Source organism: Molothrus ater, chromosome 6 (assembly GCF_012460135.2).
Source record: "Molothrus ater isolate BHLD 08-10-18 breed brown headed cowbird chromosome 6, BPBGC_Mater_1.1, whole genome shotgun sequence".
Taxonomy (NCBI): Eukaryota; Metazoa; Chordata; class Aves; order Passeriformes; family Icteridae; genus Molothrus; species Molothrus ater.
The window spans coordinates 29,296,918-29,320,995 of record NC_050483.2 but is presented as its reverse complement, the minus strand read 5'-3'; the positions used below and the strand labels follow the sequence as shown (position 1 = coordinate 29,320,995).

At 43.0% G+C, this 24,078-nt stretch overlaps 1 protein-coding gene across 7 annotated transcripts in view; it reads right to left on the bottom strand.

Annotated features, from left to right (window-relative positions):
* Positions 1–24,078, bottom strand: part of ACTN1 (actinin alpha 1) — an 86,133-nt gene that overhangs the window by 18,938 nt on the left and 43,117 nt on the right. For 4 of the 7 annotated variants that reach the window (XM_054515042.1, XM_036383469.2, XM_036383465.2 and 1 more), the window contains exons 3-8: positions 21,376–21,495; positions 14,614–14,700; positions 14,001–14,088; positions 13,019–13,097; positions 7,096–7,177; positions 3,929–4,014 (exon numbers count right to left, since the gene is read on the bottom strand). In XM_054515042.1, coding sequence (XP_054371017.1) covers positions 3,929–4,014; positions 7,096–7,177; positions 13,019–13,097; positions 14,001–14,088; positions 14,614–14,700; positions 21,376–21,495 — 542 coding nt within the window. Of the gene's footprint in view, positions 1–3,928; positions 4,015–5,367; positions 5,454–7,095; positions 7,178–13,018; positions 13,098–14,000; positions 14,089–14,613; positions 14,701–21,375; positions 21,496–24,078 lie in introns of all 7 variants that reach the window. The other 3 variants (XM_054515043.1, XM_036383468.2, XM_036383466.2) reach the window with 1 other exon arrangement.

Below are 24,078 nucleotides of genomic sequence, written 5' to 3'. Positions count from 1 at the left end.
TCAAGGACATTTGAGAAAAAAAACTCTAATTTTTGCAGCTGATGTGAAGCAGCAAGAATAGCAATAAAGTCATAGGCTGCACAGTGATGTATGGATTGCTAAGGTCCCAGGGGACACAGCAATCTTATTCATTTGTAGAATGAAATGGAGCTGTTAAAACATCTATTCAGTCATCTGCCCCTTCACTAAAGTGGACCAGCTATGAGATACACAGATTATCAGCTAATTTAAAACACATCAGAGAGACCTGTACAGAAAAAGGAGCAGTTTCACTTAAAAAGAAACCTGCAAAAAGTGCAAACAATGGTTACATTTAAGAAAGCTTGTACTTTGACCTATTTTTAACTAAAGTTTGTACTCTAATGGAGTAGTTTTTGATATTCAGAGAAAACTATAGACATGGGACCAAATAGTATAGGAAAAAGACATTGCTAGAGCCCTACCATGATATGCCTAGTGACTGCAGGGAACTGGCAGTACCTAATGTTTATCTCAATCACTCCAGGAGAGGTGTTCTTTTAACTTTCTTATTTTTACACCCCATGAGCTCACTGCAGCAGCAGCCAGCTGTGCAGGCAGGATCCACTTCCACTGAGGCATATTTACATGTATCTGATGATAGACTTTCTCCAGCTGCCCAAGTTTAAATATGTGTGTGTATATATGTGTGTTGAACAACTGTCCAAACAAAAAGACCCCAAGAATGTCAGCAGTTACGACATTATTTGTGTTATCCTAATGGCAGGAGTGTAGAGCTTTCTTTCCCCCACCAGTACTTGCGTCCCAATGGTTCTTGCCTTGGAACTGCTACTGCTCCAGGCAATAGTGTGCTGCTGCTGCTGCAGCCACAGGAAAGGCTCTTGGTGGCCACAATCACCATTAATATCACAAGCAACACGTTACACTGTGCTCTGAGCACGGTAGGACAAAAGGATGCCAGAGCTTTCAGGCAACCTTCACAAATACCCTCCACACTACTGCTAATGAGCTGATCCACAGTGATGGCAACCTCAAAACTAAAGTGAAACACTTTCATGTAAAAGAAGAGTGGCACACCAAGATGTTTACATGAGGCCAAGGCAGCTCCCCCTACACCTTCATTAGTTCAGTGGAAAAAGCTGTTTTGGCTTCCCCACACTGCTAAAGGCAACGATGCATTTAGGATGTTCATGCTGACTCCAAAAAAGCCAAGATGCCCACAAGGCACAGGGCTGGACTGAGAAGATGCAGAATCCTGGGCTCTGGAAGCTGCACACCTTTATTCTCAGAGAACCTGTGTGAGCTCATCAGCTTCAGTGCAGCACTGTGCTGACACACTGTACTGCTTGCACTCAGAGTCTTGGGGAGGGCAAGCTCATTTTGCTTGACACCACGCTGCTGTGTCGATGCACATGCTGTCTGGTGGAATCAAAATGAAAAACTGAATGGCAGGAATTTATGTGCCTTTTGTCTTTTCTGTACTTCTCAACCATAACTTGAACTGCTGAGGATAAGTGTAGAGTTTGCAGTCTCTCTAGTTCATGGATCCAAGTCTTTCTGCTGAGGAGGACCATGAAGGAAGGCATTCCCACAGTGCACTATGTAGGGATGCCTGCCTGTTGCTGTCCTCTAGCCTCAGGGGAAGATGCCTGGCTGCTGCTGTCCTCTGGCCTCGGAGGACCACTCCAAAATACTATACACCAAACACAATCTCTTAATAAAACAGTAAAACATTAGTTAGAAATTGCCACAAGCTTACAAAATATTAAGCCAACCAGTAGTCGCATGCATTTAGTGTGAAAGTCAGAAGCAGTTAGAAAACAAGCAAACCAACCAAAGCAAGTATACCTACAAATATATATATTTAAAAAAAGGCATAGAGAAAAAGCAGCCATCTACATACACAAGTCAGGCTGGGGACCCTGTACCTTCAAAGGCTCAGGATAAGAGAATGAAAGAAGCAGAAAGCGGTTCATGGGACTCTCCCTTCAGGCCTGCTGGCAGTAATGAAAAATCTGGATGAAAAATTGAGCGATATCACAGTAAGTCACCTAACCCTGCATGAGGTGGCAACACAGTAACATCTGGGCAGGGGCTTGTGCTCAGCAACCACTTTGCATTTGCCTGCGGGTTTGAGTATGTGTCACTTAGCAGCTGGCTAATTTATGACCAGGGCAGCTCCAAAAAGGAGCTGTACCCCTCCTGCCAGGGCACAGTTGAGTTGCTGGCCCATTAGGACTGCTAAAAAATGAATCATGTAAGTCCCTGTAAGTCTGTTGGACTACATGGGATTGAAATGTTAATACTGAGACAGTTCATGTATAGTTTTTGCCCCAGCTACGTGGTTCAGGTCCTGAGGCAATCAGAAGACTGTTTTCAGTGATCCCAGCAGACTGAGCATCCACATAAATTGCTGATCAGAGCATGGAACCTGCTGAACAGGTTTCCAAATCATGGAATGGATGCAGAGAGAAAAGGAAGAGATTGGTAAGTGGCATGGCTGTTTCTGCAGCAGGCTGCAACTCCCCTCGTGTTGTGGTTTGATGTTTCCTCATCTGGAGCTCCTCAGGTTAAGCAGACTGCATGGAGCAGTCCCTCAGGGGCACCTGGCAAACATCAGGCCTTTTCATGAGGCTGGCATGATTTCTGAAACTACAGTCTTCCTGCAAGTATCAGCTGGCTGGAACTTGCAGACTGGTCTTGAGTGTTTTGAACAAAAACCCACAGGATCCTAGCAGAAAAGTCATGACTACACCAATTATGCCAAATGGGCAAGTCTACTGCACTGCCGTGGAACACATTCCCAGTTCCTTGGAAACAAGACAGTATCATGTAATTTATATGAAACTGGGCAAAGAACAAAAAGCTTGAACTAAAGAGCTGCTCCCTGGAAACTACTGCTTGCATTTACCCTCTGAAAGCCAGCATCAGCATGGAAACTGAATCAATGCTGGGACCATCAGCACCGCTTTGCACAAAAGAGACAGAATCTTCCTGGAGTCAGATTAGCCCTCAAGCTGGGCAACACAAAGACTGTGTTTCAAATAGAAAAGGCCTGTCTGTAACACGAAGAACATAGTCTTGGATTTTGGATTTTACTGATCTAAAGTCTCCTATTTGAAACTAGCAGTAATCTTGTGGAAGGGCCACAGCCCAGGCAGGTAATGACATGGGAGAAAAGAATTGACCTTTTTCCTTCATTCAAAGGACTGCTGGGAAATTGCTTGCCCAAAAATGATCTGCAATATTTAGTTCAAAATATCCTGATGTCAGGCAAAGAGACTTTGGAGTAAAGAGGAATCAGAGGAAGAAGGAAAGCCTGAAGCTATGGAAATGGGCAAGGCAGAGGAAAGATAAAAAAGACATATAGGTGGTTTGGGAAACAGGAGAATTACAAGGGAGAAACAAGGAATGGAAATGAATTTGGGAAAGCTGAAGGCCTGGTAGAAATGAACTTCACGGCTGGAGCACAAAAGTGCTATGTAACCAGCTCACGGATGATTCAGCCTAGGAAAAGACCACTGACCTAGTGGAGTGTGGAAGGCAGGATGGCAGCCCAAGAGGGACAGGCTGTGATTTCCTGGAGTGGGCAGATTTGACTGTGGTAGTTCTGGAGGTGCACTGCCTGGTCAGGACAATGCCCATTAGTTACTGAAAGGGTACTGCCTCTGTCAGAGCAAACATCCGTTCATCTTCCAATGCCAGCTTTACCTAATGCTTTCTCCTCTCCTGTGCTGTGAGACTGGAGGGAAGGAGCAGCTCAAGTGTGTCCAAAAGGACATTTACATCGCTTCTCCAGCAAGATTACAGATGGCATATCCAAATGCATCACTGGACGCACTGGCTGCCCTGCAGACGCCCTGGGGCGGACGGGGGTCTGGCATTCCTCACTGGAGGACAGATGGGCAGGGCAGGGTGAAGGGAGGGGTTGTTAGCAGTAAAGTCTCACCTTCTGTGCCCCTGAGAAGGCGTGGTAGTAACATGAGACATAGGTCATTATGGCCTTCTCATCCGGCCTTAGCGTGCCTATAATATCTGTGCAGAGAAGGAAAAGAGGTTGAAAGGATAAAGTAAGAAGCAGCACATAGGATAAAACAAAACAATCATGGGTGGCGTGAGAGAGGGGGAGAAAACTTCCCATCATGCATTGCAGGACAGGCCAAACAGACTTCCATGCGGAGAGCTGGGAATTCGGACCAGAAGGTGGCTAGCAGTGTTGGCTTGTGGCTCAAAGCGGCACCCCTCCCTACCCCCCAATCCAGGGGGCTCCTGAGATGAGGATCTGGGCTCTGCACCTTCACAGCTGCAGTCTGGGGGCCCGGCCCAAGGATGCAAACAAGTTGTTTGGAGATCTGAACGCCCGCGCTCGAGGCCCTTCATACGCCAAGGAGCTGGAGATCAGAGCCTTCCCACGCAGTGCACTTCCTACACAGGAGCTGCTCTGCTGCAACGTGCACTGCCTGTTTCTACGGCACTCAAGTACAGGAGGCTGCTTGGTTTTGGCAAGAGACGTGTACAAGGTTTCACCCACAAAATGTTTTCCTTAAGTGACTCCATTACCAATAGGAAAATGGCTAAGCCAGAAGTAGCGAGGACTCAACTGCCTGGTTTCCAACATGGATGAGAAAAGAGGGGACAAAAAGGAAACAAATGAACAAAAACAGGCATCTCTGCCATGATAAACAATGCTCGGTTTACAAAACCACCGTGGATGTACTTGTTATACATGCTTTATAAGCCCCAGGTGAACTGGGACTGAATTTGCGGCACAACTTGAGAAAGCAGCAAGTTCAGACCTTAAAGCAAGGGTGCTGGAACCTGCAGCATACATAAGGCAAAAGATAAAGCTTTGGCCATTCATTAAACCCTTCACAAAACCTCAGTCAGCTTTGTTTCTCCATCTTTGGAAAAGACAAAAAAAAAAGAAAAAAAAAGTGAATAGGTATCTGTAATTTCCCATGGGGGGAGGCTGTAGTTTCCTGCTGGGCAGAGCATCTATGTGGTGGTCTTTACTTTTTCTAAGACCAAGCATTCTAGCTCAGATTTACCAGGATCAAGAAGTCCAGGTTCTTGGCCATCAGGGCAGCAGTTCACAAGGCAAATGGAGAAGGCAGAGCTCCCCACTCCCTTAAATTTGCATGTGTGCCAAAGTGTGGCATACCTAAGTGCCACTGGAAGTACTGCTGACTAGAGGGAAATGGGATTCCTGGCTTCCTTGCCCCGTGTATTATATTTGGGGCACCACTTTGAACCAACAGCCAACTCTACCACGAACATAATAATAAAGATGCCCGTAGCTAGAGAGGAGAGAGAGAAAGAAAAAAAGGTTTGGACATTAGCAATGGCACCAGGTGTGCTCTGTGGAGGGAGCTTGGGATCCTGCGATACCTTCTGGGCTCCTGAGAAGGCGTGGTAGAAGCTAGAAACATAGGTCATGATGGCCTTCTCGTCAGGACGGGCAGTTCCAACAATGTCTGTCAAAAAAAACCTCACGTTAAGAGCACAATCAACTGATGGGAGGAAAGCAGAGGAGGGGTAGTGGAACCACAACTGTCCAGGAGGCCTGCTGCGGCGCAGGCGTGTCACAGCGATTTCACAGTGCTTCCCGGCGTTCCCCAGGAGATGTGTGTGTATCACAACCCAGGATCACCCTTCTGGTTCCCCTCCCTCATCATACAATTTCCTCCAGAGTCTGGCCAGGCTAAGGCAGCCATATGTCAGCATGTCTTGTGTCACAGCCCTTCCCCGTCCTGAGAACATTACTGTGATTGGTGGATTGAATCAACCCAAACTGGCATCAGGATGACATGACTTTTATAGACATATTACATTGCAATTCCTCCGTGCAGTTCTCTTCTTCTGGAAAGATACTTTCTCCCTTCTTTTCCACGTCTCCCTCCTCCATTTCAACACAATGATGGCTTGAATTTCAAAAGGCCCTTTCATTAGTTTCAGTGGAAACTCAACACCTCCAGAGATCAGAATTAATGGTGTGGGGGAATGCACATTAGCTTGACTCCATGAGGGAGGAGAGAAATCAGTAAAGAGCAGTGAGAACTCCTGCCAGGGGCCCTCTTCATCACTGCTACTTTTGCTAAGATCTGAAGCTAGATCCGCTTATTTTGGAGGTATCTGTATTTCCTACAGAATGGCAGGAAACAGTTGAATTTACTGGAATCCTCATGATTTTTTTTTAACCTCAGCATGATGAATGCAGGGAAAGCAAAACTCATCTCTGGGGATGGGAAATACCTTCTAGGAATGTGAACATCCTAGTTACTAAAATACAGGTTCACCGGGTTTGGCTGTCCTATTCCCACCTTTCCTCTTTGCTCCTCTCACTCCTTGATTTAACAAAAATGTTTAACTGCTTCCCCTGTCCAACTCAAGTCTGAAATACAGCTTCTACCATTGAAGCCCACTGGCTTTAGGCAAACAGCCGACAACCAGTGAACTATTTCAGGCTGTTGTTTGTACTCCAGAGTTACAGTCTTCAAAATCTGTTGCCAAGCTGGTCCTGACAAGGCTCTGAAAAGTAATCCTTGCTGTCCCAGTGGCCTCAGGGATTGCAGTTGTAATCAGCACCAAAAGCATCTCTGAACAACATAGAATTCTGTCTTGGTCTCCAGACTCAGTCAGTGAAGAATCTTCATGCTAAACACTTCTGAGTAGTTAAGAAAAAGCAGTCTATAATAATGATAATAATATCATGCCCTCTGAAGGAAAAATACCAGCAATGTCAGAAAGACCACAGAAAAAAAACCCTGGAGCAAAAGGAACACAGGCCTACACCATCCACTAACTCAGTATTTGGCCTGATAATTGAAAGGGAACACTTCAGTCAGCAGATGACAGGTGTTAGTCATCTCTGCCTCGTGTGTCAACTCCAAGCTAAGATCTCCACGCTAGACTCGAAAGACTGAAGGACAGAGGAGGAAGAGGGAAGCAGAATATGTGACTCATTATTCCATTTTAACTTTTTCCCTATACAGTTACTACACAGTCATGCAGGGAACATTCAGAGGTTACTGGAATCTTGTACAAAAGGACTCCACCTAGAAGAGTGGAAAATTTCTTGAGAAAAAACAAGTTAAAAGCTGTTGGAATCTACTTTACCTTCTGCATCCAGCATCTTTGGAATATCCAGGTATTTTTCAGCCACATCAAAAGCTGTGTTTAGATTAGTGAGAGGATCATCCTGGGAAAGAAACAGAGGAAGAGCGTCAGCAGCAACTTTTAACAAGGTACACAGCATTTCTCTCAGAAAGAGCTTTGGTTCAGGCAACTGTGCTTGCCAGACAAAAATTGGGTGTGAAGCCTCATGTAGCAGGATGAAACAATTAGCTTCCTTTTGAAAGAAGAGCCTGGGGACTCTTGGTATGATAATCAACATACAGTCTATGCACTTGCAAAAAAAAAAAAAAAAAAAGAATAATGCGTTTTGTCTTGAATCCAGCTATAAGTAATGTTAGCTTCATATCATACTGATAGTAAATGATGAGACCACATCTCACATTTACATCTCATGCTTCTATTGGGTTTGCAAGTTCCATTTTAAAGAACTGCAGAGCCATGTATCTGTTAGAACATCTAAGCAATACTAAAATAGTAACAACATCTGCAACGGGTGCTGTCCTTAGCTAGTGTACAGTTTGTTGAACACTAGTTGAGTGGGAGGAAGAGAAATGTTCCAACAAATGTCTACAGAATAAATACATATAAAAGTACCCATTTTGCCTTGAGTATGGCTTTTCCTTCTGCACAGGTCTTGTAATTTCCCTAGTACATTTCTATTCCTCTCTATATAAACCTTCTGCAGATTTTAAAGTGCCACACAAGAAAACATGAAAAACAAATGCCATTGAAAATGAAAGACTCTGAAAATTGTGTCCAGCATTCAAACATAATAATAATCAGCAACAAGACACTTGCCAACCTGTGTAAGATTCTCATAGCAACTTGTTCCTATATTTCTGTACAACCATGACACTTCACTATTCTGAAGGATCAATCCACTTCATAGGTGACAAATGACATTTGCTTTATCAGTTCCTACTGTTGAGACATGTGGCTTCTACTGGAGGAAAGGTTGTGCATAAACTGCTAGTGTTCAGCCATCTTGTTTGGTGTTTTTTGGGAGGGAGGAAAGATGGGGTGCTACTCTCCATATTGTCATTTGTGCCATTCCCACTGTGACCCACATAAAAAACCAGGAAAAAGGTAGTAAAATTATTTCACCTTCTTTCTAGAGTAGCATCCATGTTCTGTTTATTTTCTATCTGAACCATGTGCCTTTGCTTATTGCAGTGACTTGGAAGATTAAGCTGTGCCTCAACTCTAATCAATAGGCAGCTTCCTTTGAACACGCCCAGCAGGAAAGATGAAGCTAGGCAGGCTTGGGCAGACAGGGTAAGGGCAAGAATAAAACTTCCTTTATGGCACTGGTCATTATGTAGCCCTCAGATTACAGCCTCCATGAACTAGGAAACTGAGCTGCTTGAAAAGCAGTTTCCTGCAGCATTTTCCTAGGAATCAAGCACGTATTAGACTGGCATCCAATATCAGCAACATATTCCTTTGGGTGAATGTCTCTCTCAGACAATGTTTCACCTATCAAAGTAAATCACACAGAAAGGCCACTAAAACAGACAGTGATCTGTACTAAATCCACTGGAACAAGTCATTATTAAGCAAGGTAATGTTGCACAGGCATGCTGTGATGAAGCCAGCAGCTGTCACATACAGTATGATATAGTGTCAAATCCTTATACTCCTATATAATACATCTTCAATGGTGACTACATCAGATATATCTACATCCACCTCTTCAGAGCTGAGCAGTGGATTTTTACTATTCTCCAGTTACAAGGAACCATCCTATGCCGTGGAATTAGAGGAACCACTTCAATTCCAACCTACTTGTCTTTTGTGCCTGGTGTGGAGAAACCTCTGTGAACCCACAGCATAAGCAAAAGCCTTATCTGAGGAGGTGAGACTAGGTGGTATATAACCTACTTTGTTCACTCAGTGTAGACATAGCCCTAGCTTCATTTAGGGAGGAAAAAAAATAACAGATTTTCTTTCACTCAATGCAGGAGCATGCAGAAATGCCAAGTGGCAGCTCCCTTGCCAGTCTTCCCCTAGTACATGCGCCATTTTCTATTTCTGTAGAAATGTCACCACTGTGTAGCACATTTGACCCCATGCTGACCGTGACCATCAGGGTTATTAACACCCTGACAGAGTGTTTCGTATTAACACAAACCCCTCCTTAGCATAGACCCATCTGAACAAGCTGCATGAAGATCTGCCAGCCTCTCCTGGAGGAAAAGGAGGAGCAAATTTCTCCCTGCAGATAGCTTTCCTATCAGTTTGCAAGTAACAACACCAGGAGCACTCTTGCCAAAGGTTAAAAAGAAATTTTTGGCTGAAAGCTGGGAGAGGTTTCCTGATGGGAAAACTTACTGAGCTTGGGCAGTCCCAAAGGAAGGGCTGGAATTTTTAACACGTGGGAAACTGGAGACTCACCTAGATAAAGCCTGCAGATTTCAACTTCAAATGCAGAAAGATGTGTGATCACAATATCTCTTAGGGAATGAAACTAAAGATAGCACTACTGAAAGCAAGCTACTTAAGTCCAAGACTAACTTGGAGACGAGTAGAGAGCTACACTTGAGCAAGACTCTGCTCCCTGCAGGAAAAACTTCACCCCTCAAGAGCAGTGGAGCAGCTCATCCCAACAATTTTGCTTCTTCGTGCATGAGTTAGGGTTCCCCGGGGCTTTTCCAAGACTAGGGTCTCAAGCCCTTTGAAATTCCTCCCAATTCCACCACTTTCAGTTCCATCCTACTGTACACCAGCTAATCATTATTTCAAATCACCTATTTCAGCTGATGCCCGTGAAAAGGGGCAATGTAATAAAGACTGGCCAGGCAGCTCCAAGCCTCACACTGAAGCACCACAGCTGCAGGCACACTTTAGGGACCCAAACACAGCAGATCAAACAAAAGACAAGCCACCTGTCCCCTGATTCCTTCCACAGCTGAAACACACACCCAGAAGAGCACTGACCCAGATGAGGCTGTGGAGGTGTCTTGGTTGCAATTCCATTTACATGAACATAGCAATGGCAGAGGCATGAAAAGGAACAATAACTTGCCAGACTCTAGCTGAGCTAGCCACAAGGAAATCTATAGCTTCACCATGGAGGAGGTATTTTGTTTTAGTGGTGGCAGACAGCAAACCTGCCCTAGACAGATGCCAACCTGGCTCATCCTCTGCTTTTGCTGACTAAAGATTATCACGGCTCTTCATCTTTCAACCCTAATTCATGCAGGGACTCCTCTCTTCCTCCAGCTATTTCCAAGTCCTTGCAGCCCACAAGGTTGCCAAGGCAATTATTGCAATGTAACATAAAAAACATCATCTATTAACTAGCAATCAGGAAAGGAGATGGAGGGAAAGGAATATTCAGAGAGAGCAAGCACTTACCATATCTACCAGAACTGAAGACACTGAGAAAGAAATCCAAAACTCATGTTTTCAGAAATATCTGTATATAACACAGCAGTACACAGACCACAGTTCTATACATATTGTGGTATATGAGGGGGTGTCAGAGCCAGCAGTCAATCACTGTCAACACTGACAGAAGTATCTTAGATGTAGCTCACAGCTGAGCTACAGTGAAGGTAAAAGGAGGAAGGGAAACCCCATCCTCTGCATACCTCTCACTTGCAGACCATGAGCTGAATCCCAAGACCTTATCCACAGTGAGCTGAATAATAGCAGACAGATCTGCACTAAATAGACACTATCTAACCAATTAGCTGGGGTGTCAGGCAATCACCAACACCAAGCTGGACTTGTCCCTGTTGTTTTGAGGCCTGGACTATACAAATAACTTTAGCTAGGCAGTGCCTGTATGCAGAAAAGAATTGTGCTTATTCCTAATACAGCTAGAATGGGAAAAATAGCCAGGAACAAACTCAATACAAAAGAGTGCTGACAAAAGAAGTTGCTAAATTTTGGGAAAATACATGGCTATACACTGGCTGGCTACCTTTTGCAAGTACACTGCCAATACAGGCCTGTAGCCTAGACACAGCCCCTGTGACAGAGCAGAAAACACAAGCTGCAGAAGAATGCTGCCCAAACAAGAAGTACAGTGCAGAACTCTGGACAGCTTGGACTGATTTCACCTCTTTATCTCATAGATTTCTGTGTATGTGTATACACAGAAACACACACAGCATTGCCAAAGGCACACACAACTGAGATGCCACTAATTGCTCCCTAGAGCTGGAAGAGAACTTGAGGTGGATCTCTAACCTACTATCCACTGCAGTGGCTGCCTCTCAGCAGCCTCCTCTGTGTTTATATATACCACAATTGGTTTCAAATATCTAGCATAACAAAGGTTACCTTCCCTTCAGCACACATCAACTGCCATAGCTAAGGACTAGGCTCTTAAGTTCCTCCCAGCTATTTGCTCAAGATTTCAGCTGTTGTAGAGTTCTCCAACATACATTTAATCTCACCTCTTTAGAGTAACTGAGGCAGAACAACAATAAAAATGATACAGAGAGTGTGAGAAGACTTCAGAAGGACGGAGGGAACCAGATGAAGGATGGAATCAAAAGCAAGCAGAGATCAAAAGATGCAGGTTCCATTTAATCTTACTCCAAATAGGAAAAATCCCCTCTCATGTACATGGAATTTGGCTAGAACAATCACACTATTTTTCACCCTAAAAAGCCTGTAGTCAATATCAACCAATAACTCACTTTCCTTCACTCTGTTTTCACTTGGCTTTGGCGGTGACAGAGTGTGCTGCAGCATTTACCTGCCTGGGTTTGTCAGGCACACATTGCTTAGCTGTGTTATTTTCCCAACATTAGGCACAGAAATGTTACTCTAATAATTCCTTTTCTTCTTGCTGCTGTTTGTGTAAACAGGTACAGTCTTACCCCCTGTGCTGACTCCAGACACTAAAACTGATCAGAAAAACTGACTGCTCTGGAAGACAGTAAATATCTATAAGGTTATTGAAAAGTAGATCAGGCATTGTACAATTTATGGCCTCTGGGGTGCTAATTTGATTAGGTCATTTACACTTTGTCCATTTGCATGGTGATCCAGGAGCCCAGGTCTGCTGGTGATGTTTATTTCCCTAGCTAATACCAAGCACGCATGCACTTAAAACACACAGTCCAGCAGGAGACCTGATGGACAAGCTTTTTGTGTTAGCCCCAGCAATGGTACATGAACTATGCTCTTGGTGACATGGGCACAGATACAGTGAAAGTGGATCTCAGCAGACTTCAGGAACACCAGTAGGACAAGAACCCAGTTTGATCTTCTATTGCACTGCTGGGTCAAGACACTGGGAGCAGCATAAACCACTAAGTGGTTATTGCAATCCTCCATTCAGCAATCTTGTCTCCAAACCACACAGGGAGTAAAATTTGGAGCAGCTTGGTATCATGCTACCAGAACAAGTATTTAAGTAAAATCAAGTTTTCTGACAAATGCTTTTTTGGCACCTGATATCTACATACTAGGAGAAGTCCAGAAGCACTGTAGATGACTCAGTGCTAAGCTGGAAGCATGTGACAGCGTCCATTGAGGGCACACAAACCCCTCAATGAGCATTTTGAACACCAGATAACTGGTTTCTATCCAGCTCTCCACAGAAATGTTAAGCCTGATTTGACTCACTAGTCTGTGACATTAGCAGAGAACTATTCTCACATTTGGTGTTACTGAGTTTGCCAGCTTTTGCTCATCAGCTGGGACTGGGGCACGTGTGCCTCATACAAGGCAGTCTGAAAGCAGGGAAAGTCAAGCAGGAAGCTCATTAAGTTCACGCTTCACCAAGAAGCCTGAATGTACTGATTCATCCCTCCTTCCTTCCCCCCCAGTCCTGCAACTGCCAGCTTGTGCTGAAGTTCTCCAATTATGTTTATCAAGCTAATTCTTTTCCTTCTTTACTTCTAAGGTGCCAAGCATCTGGTCTGATAGACAAATGGATTTGTACCTTTCGTAGCTTGCCGTAGTCGATGAGCTCTGGACGGTGTCTATGAATTAAAGCACAGAAACCAAGGCCATCCTTCCAACTATGAGAGAAACACAAGAGAGAACAATGAACATTGCTCAGCCACGGAGACACACAGTGGTGAGCATGAGGGAAGGCAGCAAGGCAGTGAGACAACTACTTCTGGTTTAGTTTCCAACTAAGAGTGCTTCTGTAAGTGCTGGGAATGAGAGGTATCTTGTACGTGCATGAGACTGCAATAAAGATTCCTTTCAACCCCTCCAAAAATCCATTGTGATTACGACTTGCCCATTGAGGACCTTGGGACCTTGTTTTTGGCAGTTCTCTGTGCTGAACCCTCTGTGCGTGTCCTGTGCAGCACACGAGCTCGAGGTTGAAAAAAGGTGTACCCAAGCCATAAAGGAGGAACAAGGACATTCCTTAGGGAAAAGGCAGATGTCCCCAGCCAGCTGCACTGATGGCAGTTAAGCTCAGAAGTGCTTTACTTTGTATGGCTCATACAAGGCTCCAAGATGTGCTGGAGAAAACACTATTATGTAGAATCTTCACTGGAACATCTGCCAGCTTGGAAATATGAAAAGCAGAGCAAGAGAACCTCTTCTTCCTTCCCAGCTCTGCCATACTACAGAAGTTAGGAGGCACTCCTTTTGTCATGGCTGCTAAAGCATTCTGAGTTTTCACAGAGCAAAAGCTCTCTTGCTTAGCCCATGCCACAAATGCTGCTCTTGGAGGACTTAATGCCCTGAAGAACTTTATGAAAGGAGCAACTGTAACCTGAATGAGGTACTTGGATCTCTTAGAACCTCTGCCTTCAGCTTCCTAGGCAGCTCTCTGGACCACACTGTTATTTGTGTAATGTGCACGTGCTTTGCCGTGGGAGGTCTGCCAGGAAACTTGCTGAACATACTGACAGACGTAGGAAAATAACACAGATTGTAAAGCTAAGTTCTTGCCTGTAACTCACCTGATATGGAAGTTCTGGATGTTTACATTTTTGTAGGGGGCTGTCTTCCTCTGACACCATAACAAAAGTCCTTCTTTAGCAGATGTTTCTAGGGAAAGAAAGAAAGAAAACACATCAATTAACTAATTTTCTTAGAAAACAGGAGGCTCTGGAGCATATGCTAGAAAGCCATCACCAAATCCTCTTGGTAGAGACTGCACTAAATTGTACTTTATTAAACTTCACTTGTCAGAGAATTTCTTGTTTGGAAAAGTCTACTAGGATAGTTTTGTTACTATTATCTTCTTAATGAAGTTCAGTAATAAGGAGATAGCTTTTTGGAACTACAGAGTCTTGTAGGACTCTTAAGTGATAAGTTTATTTTCAGGCTTAGTCATCCTTTTGAGCTACCCTTGAAATCTCTTGTAGGAGAAGCATCTGAAAAACTCATCTCAGTGTGCCTGAGCTTGGCCATAAATGTTCATGAGAAGTCAGGGCAGCTTGGGAAGGGTAGCTCCCAAGGATCCTTCAGTGACTTACTTAAGAGGGCATTTTGGGCCATTTAAGTGGCAATGCCATTTAGTTACTCCAGTTGTCCATTATTGAACAATGTCAGGAAAGAACTAAAATTTACCTTCAACTGAGATATCCTGAATGGCAAAACGAAGGATGATGGTCCAAATCATTCCAAGGGTCATTTTAACATTGCCATCCACGATTTCTGTGGGAAGAAAAAAAAAGGTAGAAAGAGAAGAAATAGACATAAAGTTGCAACTGCAAATCCTTGTAAAACAGAAGCATTGGGGAACATTCCCTTTTGCAGATGGAAGGAACGGAATTCCTGCTAAAAACTGTTTTTCCCTGCCTTCCCAGATGCTCTGCTGATAGGTACAGTACCCCGTAATCAGATTTTGCAGTACAATGCTGAGAGCAAAACAGACACAGATGATCCTAAAGATTGGGAATAAGCACTGATTTAGATCAGTGTAATTTCCCACACAGACCTAAAAGCACCTTCCTCAGGTATAATTACTACTACTTAGAAGTCAGAGAAGCCAAACTGGGAAAAGGAAAAGCCTTACTTCTCTTATCCCATATCTACTCCAAGTCACCTACAGAACTGCACCAGCATAAATAGGCCAGAAGAACCAGTGACAATTCCCAGAGCAGATGAGCTCTGACAGCTGGTTTTGTCCTGTGAACAAGATACAACCAAGAAAACCATACATCATAAACATTTTAATTTCAAACAAGCCTAAATACATCACACTTCCTGTACAGGACTTCTTTCAGTCATGTAATTGCCAAAGGACAATTTCTCAATGTCCACACATCCTGGTGGAAGAAGAACCAAGAACTCATGCTGACCAATAAGCACAGAACACAACATAAACCATGACTGTGAGCATACTGTGCTTTACTGCTCATTAGATTCCACAGCATAAATGAGCAAGGGTCAACAACTTGGAGGTTTTACAAGGCAACTGTTTGCGTGTGTGAGCTATGATCTGTTTAGGATGAAGGATCAAGGTCCTGAGAACAACAAGTGCTTGGGGCAATGCTGGCCCAGAAAGAAGCTTCCATCATGTATGGACTAGAGCCAAACAGTGAGCAGATGGGTCTCAAGTACTGATCCTCAACATCTACAAAAATTCCACAGATATATATACACACACACACAGTTACAGAATTTACAGCCTTCACATTTTTGGATAGTGAAACCAGCTGAGCTGTTTTCTCCTACTCATTCTCTGACAGGTCCCTATATGGCAGGATCTTTCACAAATAAATGACAAGTCACAAGAGTATTTTCAGTAAGAAAATGTTTGGAGGTAGAATAATTCAAGTCCCAAGAAGACTGTCAGAAACCATTTTTGTACTACTGTAGACTCCTCCATGCCACTTCTTTCCTAAAGCTGCCCAGCAGGAATTAGGTTCTGGAGCAAGCACAATTTGTGGTATAGGCAATTGATGCCTGTCTGGATAGTGCCACAAAAGTAACAATATTTTAATCTTTCCTTTTAAGCTGTTAAAAAATGCTTTTCTTCTCATGAAAAAAATTCAAAATGTGAACCTCATTGTATTCAAAACCAACAGAGCAGCAGCACACACCCCAGAAATAGATTTTCAGAAATTGTGTCCAAATTCCTGAAAACTTGTGATTTAGAGATACATGTCAAGCAACTTCCAGCATAAATCAGAATTATAAGCTCTACTGTCCTTAGACATACATGTGAATTAGTGATTTACAGATGCAGAAGACAGAAAGCAAGACATGCAGCCTTGTTCTACTGCAGTAAAACTCTGTCTCTGCTCCTTTCTAAACTTCAGAGTACTAAGATCTCTTATTGGGTCATCAGTTTGCCCAGAATTAAACAGCCAATAACTTTTCAGTTCAGTACAAAAAATCTACAGTTATTTTGCTGGCATGAAAAAACTGTGTTTGCCTGTTGACGGTTTTCACGCAAATTAATTTTTTACAGACATTTTGAGGTCAGGGGGTTGTCTGCTAGGCTGATGCAAGAAAATGTCATACGATGGCAAGTGTATTCAGTTCTGTACTTTTTGTATTCTTCAATCCTCCAGTAAAGCACTGCAATCAACTTGAAGGAGAATCCTTGCTATTTTTAAAAATACCTGAGATACTGCAGCTAAAATATACAAGAAAGTACCTGCATTTTCAGCTTGTTTGTTTTGTTAATGTGATTGATAATCACGGGGATCTTCAAAAATCAAAAAATCCAGTGCTTGTAAAACCCCCAACAATTGGCAGGACTCTTCTAGGATATATTTAAGACCTGAAACTAAATGGAGCTCTTTAATGGGCTTGATTAAAATCTGATGACAATACTTTAATGCTGAAAATGCTTCATGAATAGTAATAAATCAATCAGTGAGCTGAAACAGGTAATTAATATTACTGCTCCATGGATTTAAATTTGAAATAAAGGTCCAGACACTTATATAAAACCGACAGTGTAAAGTCGCTAACATCACAGAAGAACTCAGCACTACCTTCTGGTCACATTCTAAAATTCTGGTTTTATAAAGTCAGCTGGTGGAATTAAGGTGGAAGCATCCCTTCTTTCCCAGTCTTCTTCACAGCACAACTCATTTAAAAAGAAAGATGTGCTCCCTGTTCCCATATCTGAATATTCTTTAGCAGTGCACCAAAACAAAGCTGTTGTGGAGGAAATCCAGAATATTTCTACTACTTCATCTCTACATGTCATCTTACTTTACACAGTACCACCATGTACCAAGTAGTTACTGAAGTCAGTGAGATTAGTGAGTGATCCATCCCAGAATACACATTTAACAAGCTACACAATCCTCTGTCTTTTTTTGTTGTTGTTGTTGCTCTTTGAAATAGACTTGACAAAATGGTCTAGTGCTAAAAATCTTCTCCTGGAAACCTGGTTACAAAGTCAACCTAACTGATCAGAAGACTCTATGCTCTTTGGCCCTCACTCACTTGATCTTCCATCCCAGTACTCCCTACTGCCAACCTCCTTTTCCTTCAGAATTCACCACCCTGCATCTGTGCCAGTCTCTTTCTAGTACAGTAGGATAGGCCAAGAAACAAAAGCAAAAAACATGGCTGCAAAACAGGTTTGCATGAAGCTTTCTGCTTCCTGGTGATGAAGAAAAAGAAACTCCACAAGAATTGTTAAAAAGTTGAATACAACACTATAAAGCCAGAACAATCTAATGTCTAATTAAAGACAGTATGCTTGGTCCCTGCTGATATAAGGAAGACTCAGTAATGTGAGAGCAGTTCACGTATTAAAAAGCTTGGAATCATACAGTATTTTCTAAAAGCCTGACTCTGCTTTCCAAGTGCTCTTTCTAGGCAGGGCCTCTGCAAGCACTGTGTGCACTTCAGCACCAGCAGCTGTTGAAGGAACAGCAGCACAAGCACATGCTATCAATGTGATTTACATTCAACTTGAGGGTTGATCAATTGCTGGCTAAAGCTGGTGAAGCATCTGCGTCCACTAGAAGGAAATTTTTTGCACCAGTGAATATGCTTCCACCCAGCTCCTATCACTGCACCAAGTAACAAGTAGGCAAGAACTACAGTACTGGCTGGCCACAGAGACGTGCCTTTTGAAATGCCACCACCTCTTTTAAATGCATGAACTCATTTTGAAAAATGCAAAAATTATTAAGCTTCCTTTCCTACCATGGATATTTAGAAGCAGAATCAGCAATACAGAAACTGTTATCCCCTCCTAGATACTTCTGAGCTGCCCATGAGAGCAGAGCCTTTGGTTACCCCATGGAGAGAAGAAGTTGCAGGGCATGAACAATTGGCAGGATAGCATTATGATCTGGGAATTGGAGACCTACAACAACAATGGTGACAACATGAAGGCTGCTCTGCACTTCGTTTTTCAAACAAAAGCCAAATACAGCAGGACAACTATCATGCTCCTGTCTTCAGAAAGCATGTTGCTCCTGATGGTCCTGTCTGATTTAGGACAGACAGCTGGCATTGTTAGTGAGGGTGTAACTTTCAAGTCCCTAACAGAGTGGACAGGACATAGGGACAAATAAATGCTATGCTTCACTCACTGACATAGAGAGACCCTACCTTCCCCTTTTTTTAATAGTGAAATAAATGTATCCGTGCACTGCTTGGTGCTTCAGTAGGTGTTTTATGATGGGACTTTTGCAATCACTGAAATCCTTCAGCTTTATTTCTCCTTTTACTTGTGCAGGTGAGAATAGGGATCAGTTCATCCAAAGTTATCTGTATGTTGAAGTAAGCAAGATCTGTTTAAGAAAACAGCAACTTTCTATGCAGATTTAAGGTAAAAATAAACCAGTCCTAGGGTGACATACTTGACCTATTCATCTTGTTAAGTCCCAGGAGCATTTGACATGAATATGGAATCTATTACAGCAAAAGAAGGATCCTGAGGTGTCAGATGACAGTGAGATTTAAAAGCAGATGAAAACCATTTGGCTAAAGTCTTCCTTGATCCAGATTACACAGATCTGCTGTATGCCACAACATACTTTGATTCTATGGACTCTGGCTAACAAAATATTTAGATTAAAACAAGCAAAACCAAACCCCCCAAAAAAGTCCCTAAAATTCATGCTTCAGAAAGGTTCATAATCCCTTTCATGGACAGAATAAACTTCTGTGCTGTCCAAAGTAAATTCCATTTTTATAGCTGATGTGCAGTTTACTGCCCAGCAAGCCCCTGGGCTGACAGGCTGGGCAGAAGTCCCTGCAGCAGGTTGTGCTCCTTGGTGACAAGCAGAGTGGCCTGGGCTCACTCTGTGTGCCAGGGCAGGCACTGGGGCAGGCAAGTCCATGCTGTGACCACACTCACATGGCCTGAGAGGCATCACAGCACAGGCCCAAGCACTCTGTATAAAAATCAGAACTAACCTTAGGCTAAACTGCAGTGCCTTGCCACCTTTGGTAGTTTAAAGAAAGCCATATGTATTGTCGATATAGCTGCATAGGCACCAGGACAAAGGAAAGCCAGGAAACATTTGGCAGGGGACTTCAAGATCCCTATTCAGATTGATATGGATCATACTTCTGTCACAAAATGGCACTTCACAGCCTGTTTCTGAACAGGGTGACTGCTGTCAGTCCATACTGAATAAGTGGGCCCTGGTGATCTTTGGTCACAGATCACTTGACTTGCAAATGACTTTTAAGTGCTGTGAGATGCAGTCACAGCTGACTCAGGAACAGGACTCGGGAGATTAAAAACATAAATCCCTCAGAAGAAGACGAAAAGAAACTAGTGCCATGGAGAACAGAATCAAAAGGGGAAAAAAGGGGGAATTTAGGAAGAAAGAAAGATAGGGTTAGCTATACTCTGGAAAATTTGAAGGAGCTATTTAAGGTAGACCATATCTAGGTCCAGATCCAGCTTCCAGTTTTCTAGTCTGAAAAGGGTCCTATACAGATATGGACTATTGTATCAGACACTGGATGCATCAGTCTTTTTGTAAGGGCACAAAGTGACCTTAGATGTGTTTTTGTTTTCCATAAACAATATTCACAGCCAACAATAGCCTCAGGTTGCTACTGCTGAAAAAGCTGAGAAATCTGAAGGAAAGTTTTGCATGCAAAATATCAGTATAATTCAGCCATTGATCTCTTGTATTTTGCTCTTCAATACCAAAGACAGTGAAGAGGCATCTGCAATGTCCCTGACATTAGTTCTAAGTTATCCCAAAGTCTCCATGAAGTTAAAGCAGTGTGCTGAGGTAAAGATTTTGGTAAGGCAAACATAAGCACCTGCAGTGGCTGAGGTAATCTGCCTGATCTGACATGGAACAAATGAACCATAGGATGGGTACAGGTCTTGGAGATGCCCCAAGAGAATGCTTGAAAATTCAGAACTGGGGACAGCGTGCCAAGACTGCACTGACCTCATAAGCTGAGAACAGGCAGAGCTCAGCCCTGTAGCCCCAGGACTCTCCCAAAGAAGGAATACACATCCAGAACTGTATCATGGGCTCATTTCCTGGCTGTGTCATGAGCTTCCCTAGAGAAACCAAGTACTTCCATCTGCAAGGTGGAGATAACAAACCTCCCTCAATTTCCATGGTCACTGTAAAGACAAACCTAGAAATATCTCAGAAGCAGAGTATCTCCACAGCAACAATGACAACCTGAATCCATAGGAAGGACTTACAAACAGATCCAGAACAGAGAAAAGTGTCATGAAAACCTGTAAGCCCTTCTCAGACTTGGGTGACATACCTGTGAAACACCCACCACCTCTGCTAAAAAGACAAAAACCTTGCACAGCTGCCTGGTTTCTGCATGGTCTGCAAGTTCTTGAGGGCATCCCAGATGCTGCCCACACTGGTCTCTACACAGTGATAAAGGCTTCCAGCCAGAGCATCCAGCTATGTAGGGTGCACAACCAGAAGCCTGGAAGCCATGAAAGTTGGAATCTCTGGGGTCCTTGTCCTATGCTGGGGACTGCACTTGGCTTTGACCCATGCAATGTCCTCCAGCAAGAGATCCTTCTCCAGCAGCTCTGAAACAAGCTAAATACAAATAACTGCTATGCTTCAATTCAGAGCTGTCTTCATTTGAAAAAGAAGTATCTCAATTAATTTGTTTCTGCCATTGCTCAAAGTTTTTCTTAACTCATGAGAACCAGGAGAAAAGCAGGATGACCTGACCAATAATCCCAAATGGAAATCAGGTTTGGCAGCCTGGTGTGAAGATCAGATTTAAATCCAGAGTAAAAACCTACTATATCCCATTTTTAACTCAGTTGTTTATTCTACAAGAACACAGTAGGGCTAGGGAGAGGAAATGGGAAGGGAAATGACATGCTGCTATGAAAGAAAGGCAAAGGCTAAGCACAGCTTGGGCTCAGAAAAAATCGGACGGTTCCTTTACCTTCTGCTCCAATGGATACTAGCTTGACTCCTTTGCTGGCAATGAAATCCAAGGCCTTGTTCACATTGGATATTTTGTGCACTCGCATTTTGCCTCTTTCAGGCTTTGCCAGACGTTCTCCTAGTAAGAAAAGAGGCAAAAAAATAGTATTAGAAAACAGTTCTGAACCTGCTCTTCCCTCGTGCATGTTTCCTGTGGTGTGGCTCCCAGTGTTCAGCCTGGCAGAGAGACTTCCCTGCATCCCTTCAGGACAGCCACACTCACCGTTTAAGCACCCCCAGAAAAAATCAGACAGAAAAGGATCTTTTTGATGCATCCCAAGTAAGTTAGTAACAGAGAACCTGTCCTTTTCAGAGGACCTTTGCACCAGAGAGGAAAAAATCTGTTAAGTCTCCATTGAGCTTGGCAATGGAACCAACCTCCTCTAGCCACAAGATAACGAGGCCTGGGAAGAGCACAAACTCCCCCCTCCCTTACAAAGACAGGTGAGGAGCTCTCCTCCAGCATTTCCAACACCCAACTTACATAGCAAATCTCTCCTTGGAACTACCTACAGTCAGGTATGAGGGAGATCTTGTACCTTGCCTTTTCTTTCCCCTAGCCAAGATTCAAATCTCCTACCTCTCTAGTTTCTCCACTGAATGGCCAAAACTGCCTGTATCAGGAAATAAAATTACTTCTTTGGCAAAGTGGTTTTATAACTATCACATCAACTCCTTTCCATAAAGTCTGATGTATTTCTAACTCTATACTAGGTCTTTTACACAGGTGCATTTTAAATGTTTATACTGAGGCACAAAGAAGGAAGCAGCCTAGAACAGGTTAATCTCTGATAAAAATCAGTCTTAGGATAACACCCAGCTCCTGACTGCAACAAAGCCGGTAGATTTGGAAAAGCACTTTCCAACCTTATTTATTTGAAAGAGGTACATAAAGTGCAGTCCTGCCCTTCTTGATAGGGCTGCTTGTAACTACAGTCTGCTTTTACTACAATAACCCAAACACTCAGAGTAAGCAAATTAAAGCTTGGACAGGTGGACCTTCCAAAGAAACCTCTAACAGGAATATAATTAGATGGGATTTCAGGAACCACCTGTATATGACAACATTAGAAGTGAAGAGAACATCCACTTCCAGATCACAAGCTCCAGAATACAAAAACAATCAAAAGAAAACCCAAGCTGGTTTTGTACTTAAAAAAGGTGTAATTAAAAGGAGATCAAATAGGCAAGTCCAGGCAAGTCACTTGACCTATTCAGTTCCAAAAGTCTCCTGCTATATCTTGAACTGAATTTTTAAGTCAATGTAAGCTGACTCAAACACTTTATTTGAAGTTTAAGTGTGAGAAAGAAAAGTACTTGGCTTGTTTCCTAACACAGATGTGAGGAAAAGCTAAAACAGAGAAGAAAATAGTATCTCCACAACCATGCCCTCTAAAGGAAAAATGTCTGGAAATTACAATCCTTTAAAAGTGTTTCAGGGTTACTGTAAACTGGTGCCATTACCTCTCACACTAAAGGATAAAGCTAGATTCATTTTTAAAAGAAAACACTGATGTCTGACAATTTAAGTAAAAAGATGTATTTTATGGTACTGCCTCCTTCCTAGGATTAAAAGAAAACCCCAACTCTTTTGCTTTAATGGAACCTCAAGTACATGCCACAGTACACTGCTTTATTTTTCCACTTAGATAATGCTAGTCATTCTGAAAAAGCTGAAGCATTTTTGTGACAGTTATTTGCTACAGTTTCACAATGACATTTTTATGTGTAATTTTACAATAGACTTTAGCAGTCTTACGCAGCCAAATGTCAACAAATGGGTTGAGCCAGCTAAAACCCAGCCACTTCCTTCAGTTCAATGTGACTGTAAACTAGCCTTGCAAAAAGAAAAATAAAGACAAGTGATTAGGTTTCAGCTGGGATAGCAAGCTGATCCAACTCACCTCGTGGCCCATGTGCAATGCCAGTGCAGTGGAGAGCATCTGACCTGCTCTCCCTGGGGCTGGGGAGAGCAGGATTGTTCCCCCTGGCAGCCATGAGATCCTCAAGTCACTGATGGTGATGGCAAACCTCTCTCAGATTCTAATCCTTTCTCTGTGAACTTTTTTAGCTTTCAAAACCCAATGACCATTTCCTTCAGACTTGGACTTCATTAGAGACTTAGATTTCCAGAAAAAAGCATCATCTGGTTCCACGCCATACATTATTAATGATGTGGACTGTTAGAAGGAAGCCTGCTAGAAATGTTCTACTTTGAGCTACTGGCATCACTGGCTTTATTTCTCAGTACTTCTCCTAGCTGACCAAAGGAAAATGGTCTACTACTTGCTTCCATTCTCTGATTCTCATGTAGTAGCCCAAGGCTGTGCTGTAAAAGCCAAGCAATGCAAGGATGTGATGGCATAGAAGTTGTTTCCTGCAAATTTGTTTAGGAAAAATTTCAGTTAGTGACTCTGCCTGTTTGAATGAGGACAAAAGCACCTTACAACTTTATTTTAGAAGTACTAAATGTAAGTTCAGCCTTTTTCAGTCTTGTATTATTTTTAAAACGGCTTTGTCAGGGGAAGGAAACATATATGGTGAAAAATGAAAGTGTATCCTTTGGGGCAGGAGGTTGCAGCTGTTACTTCCAACCACAGAGGCCAATCAGAGAGGACCTGCAATGAAGAAGTCCCAGGACAGTCCATGGAACTTCCCCTGC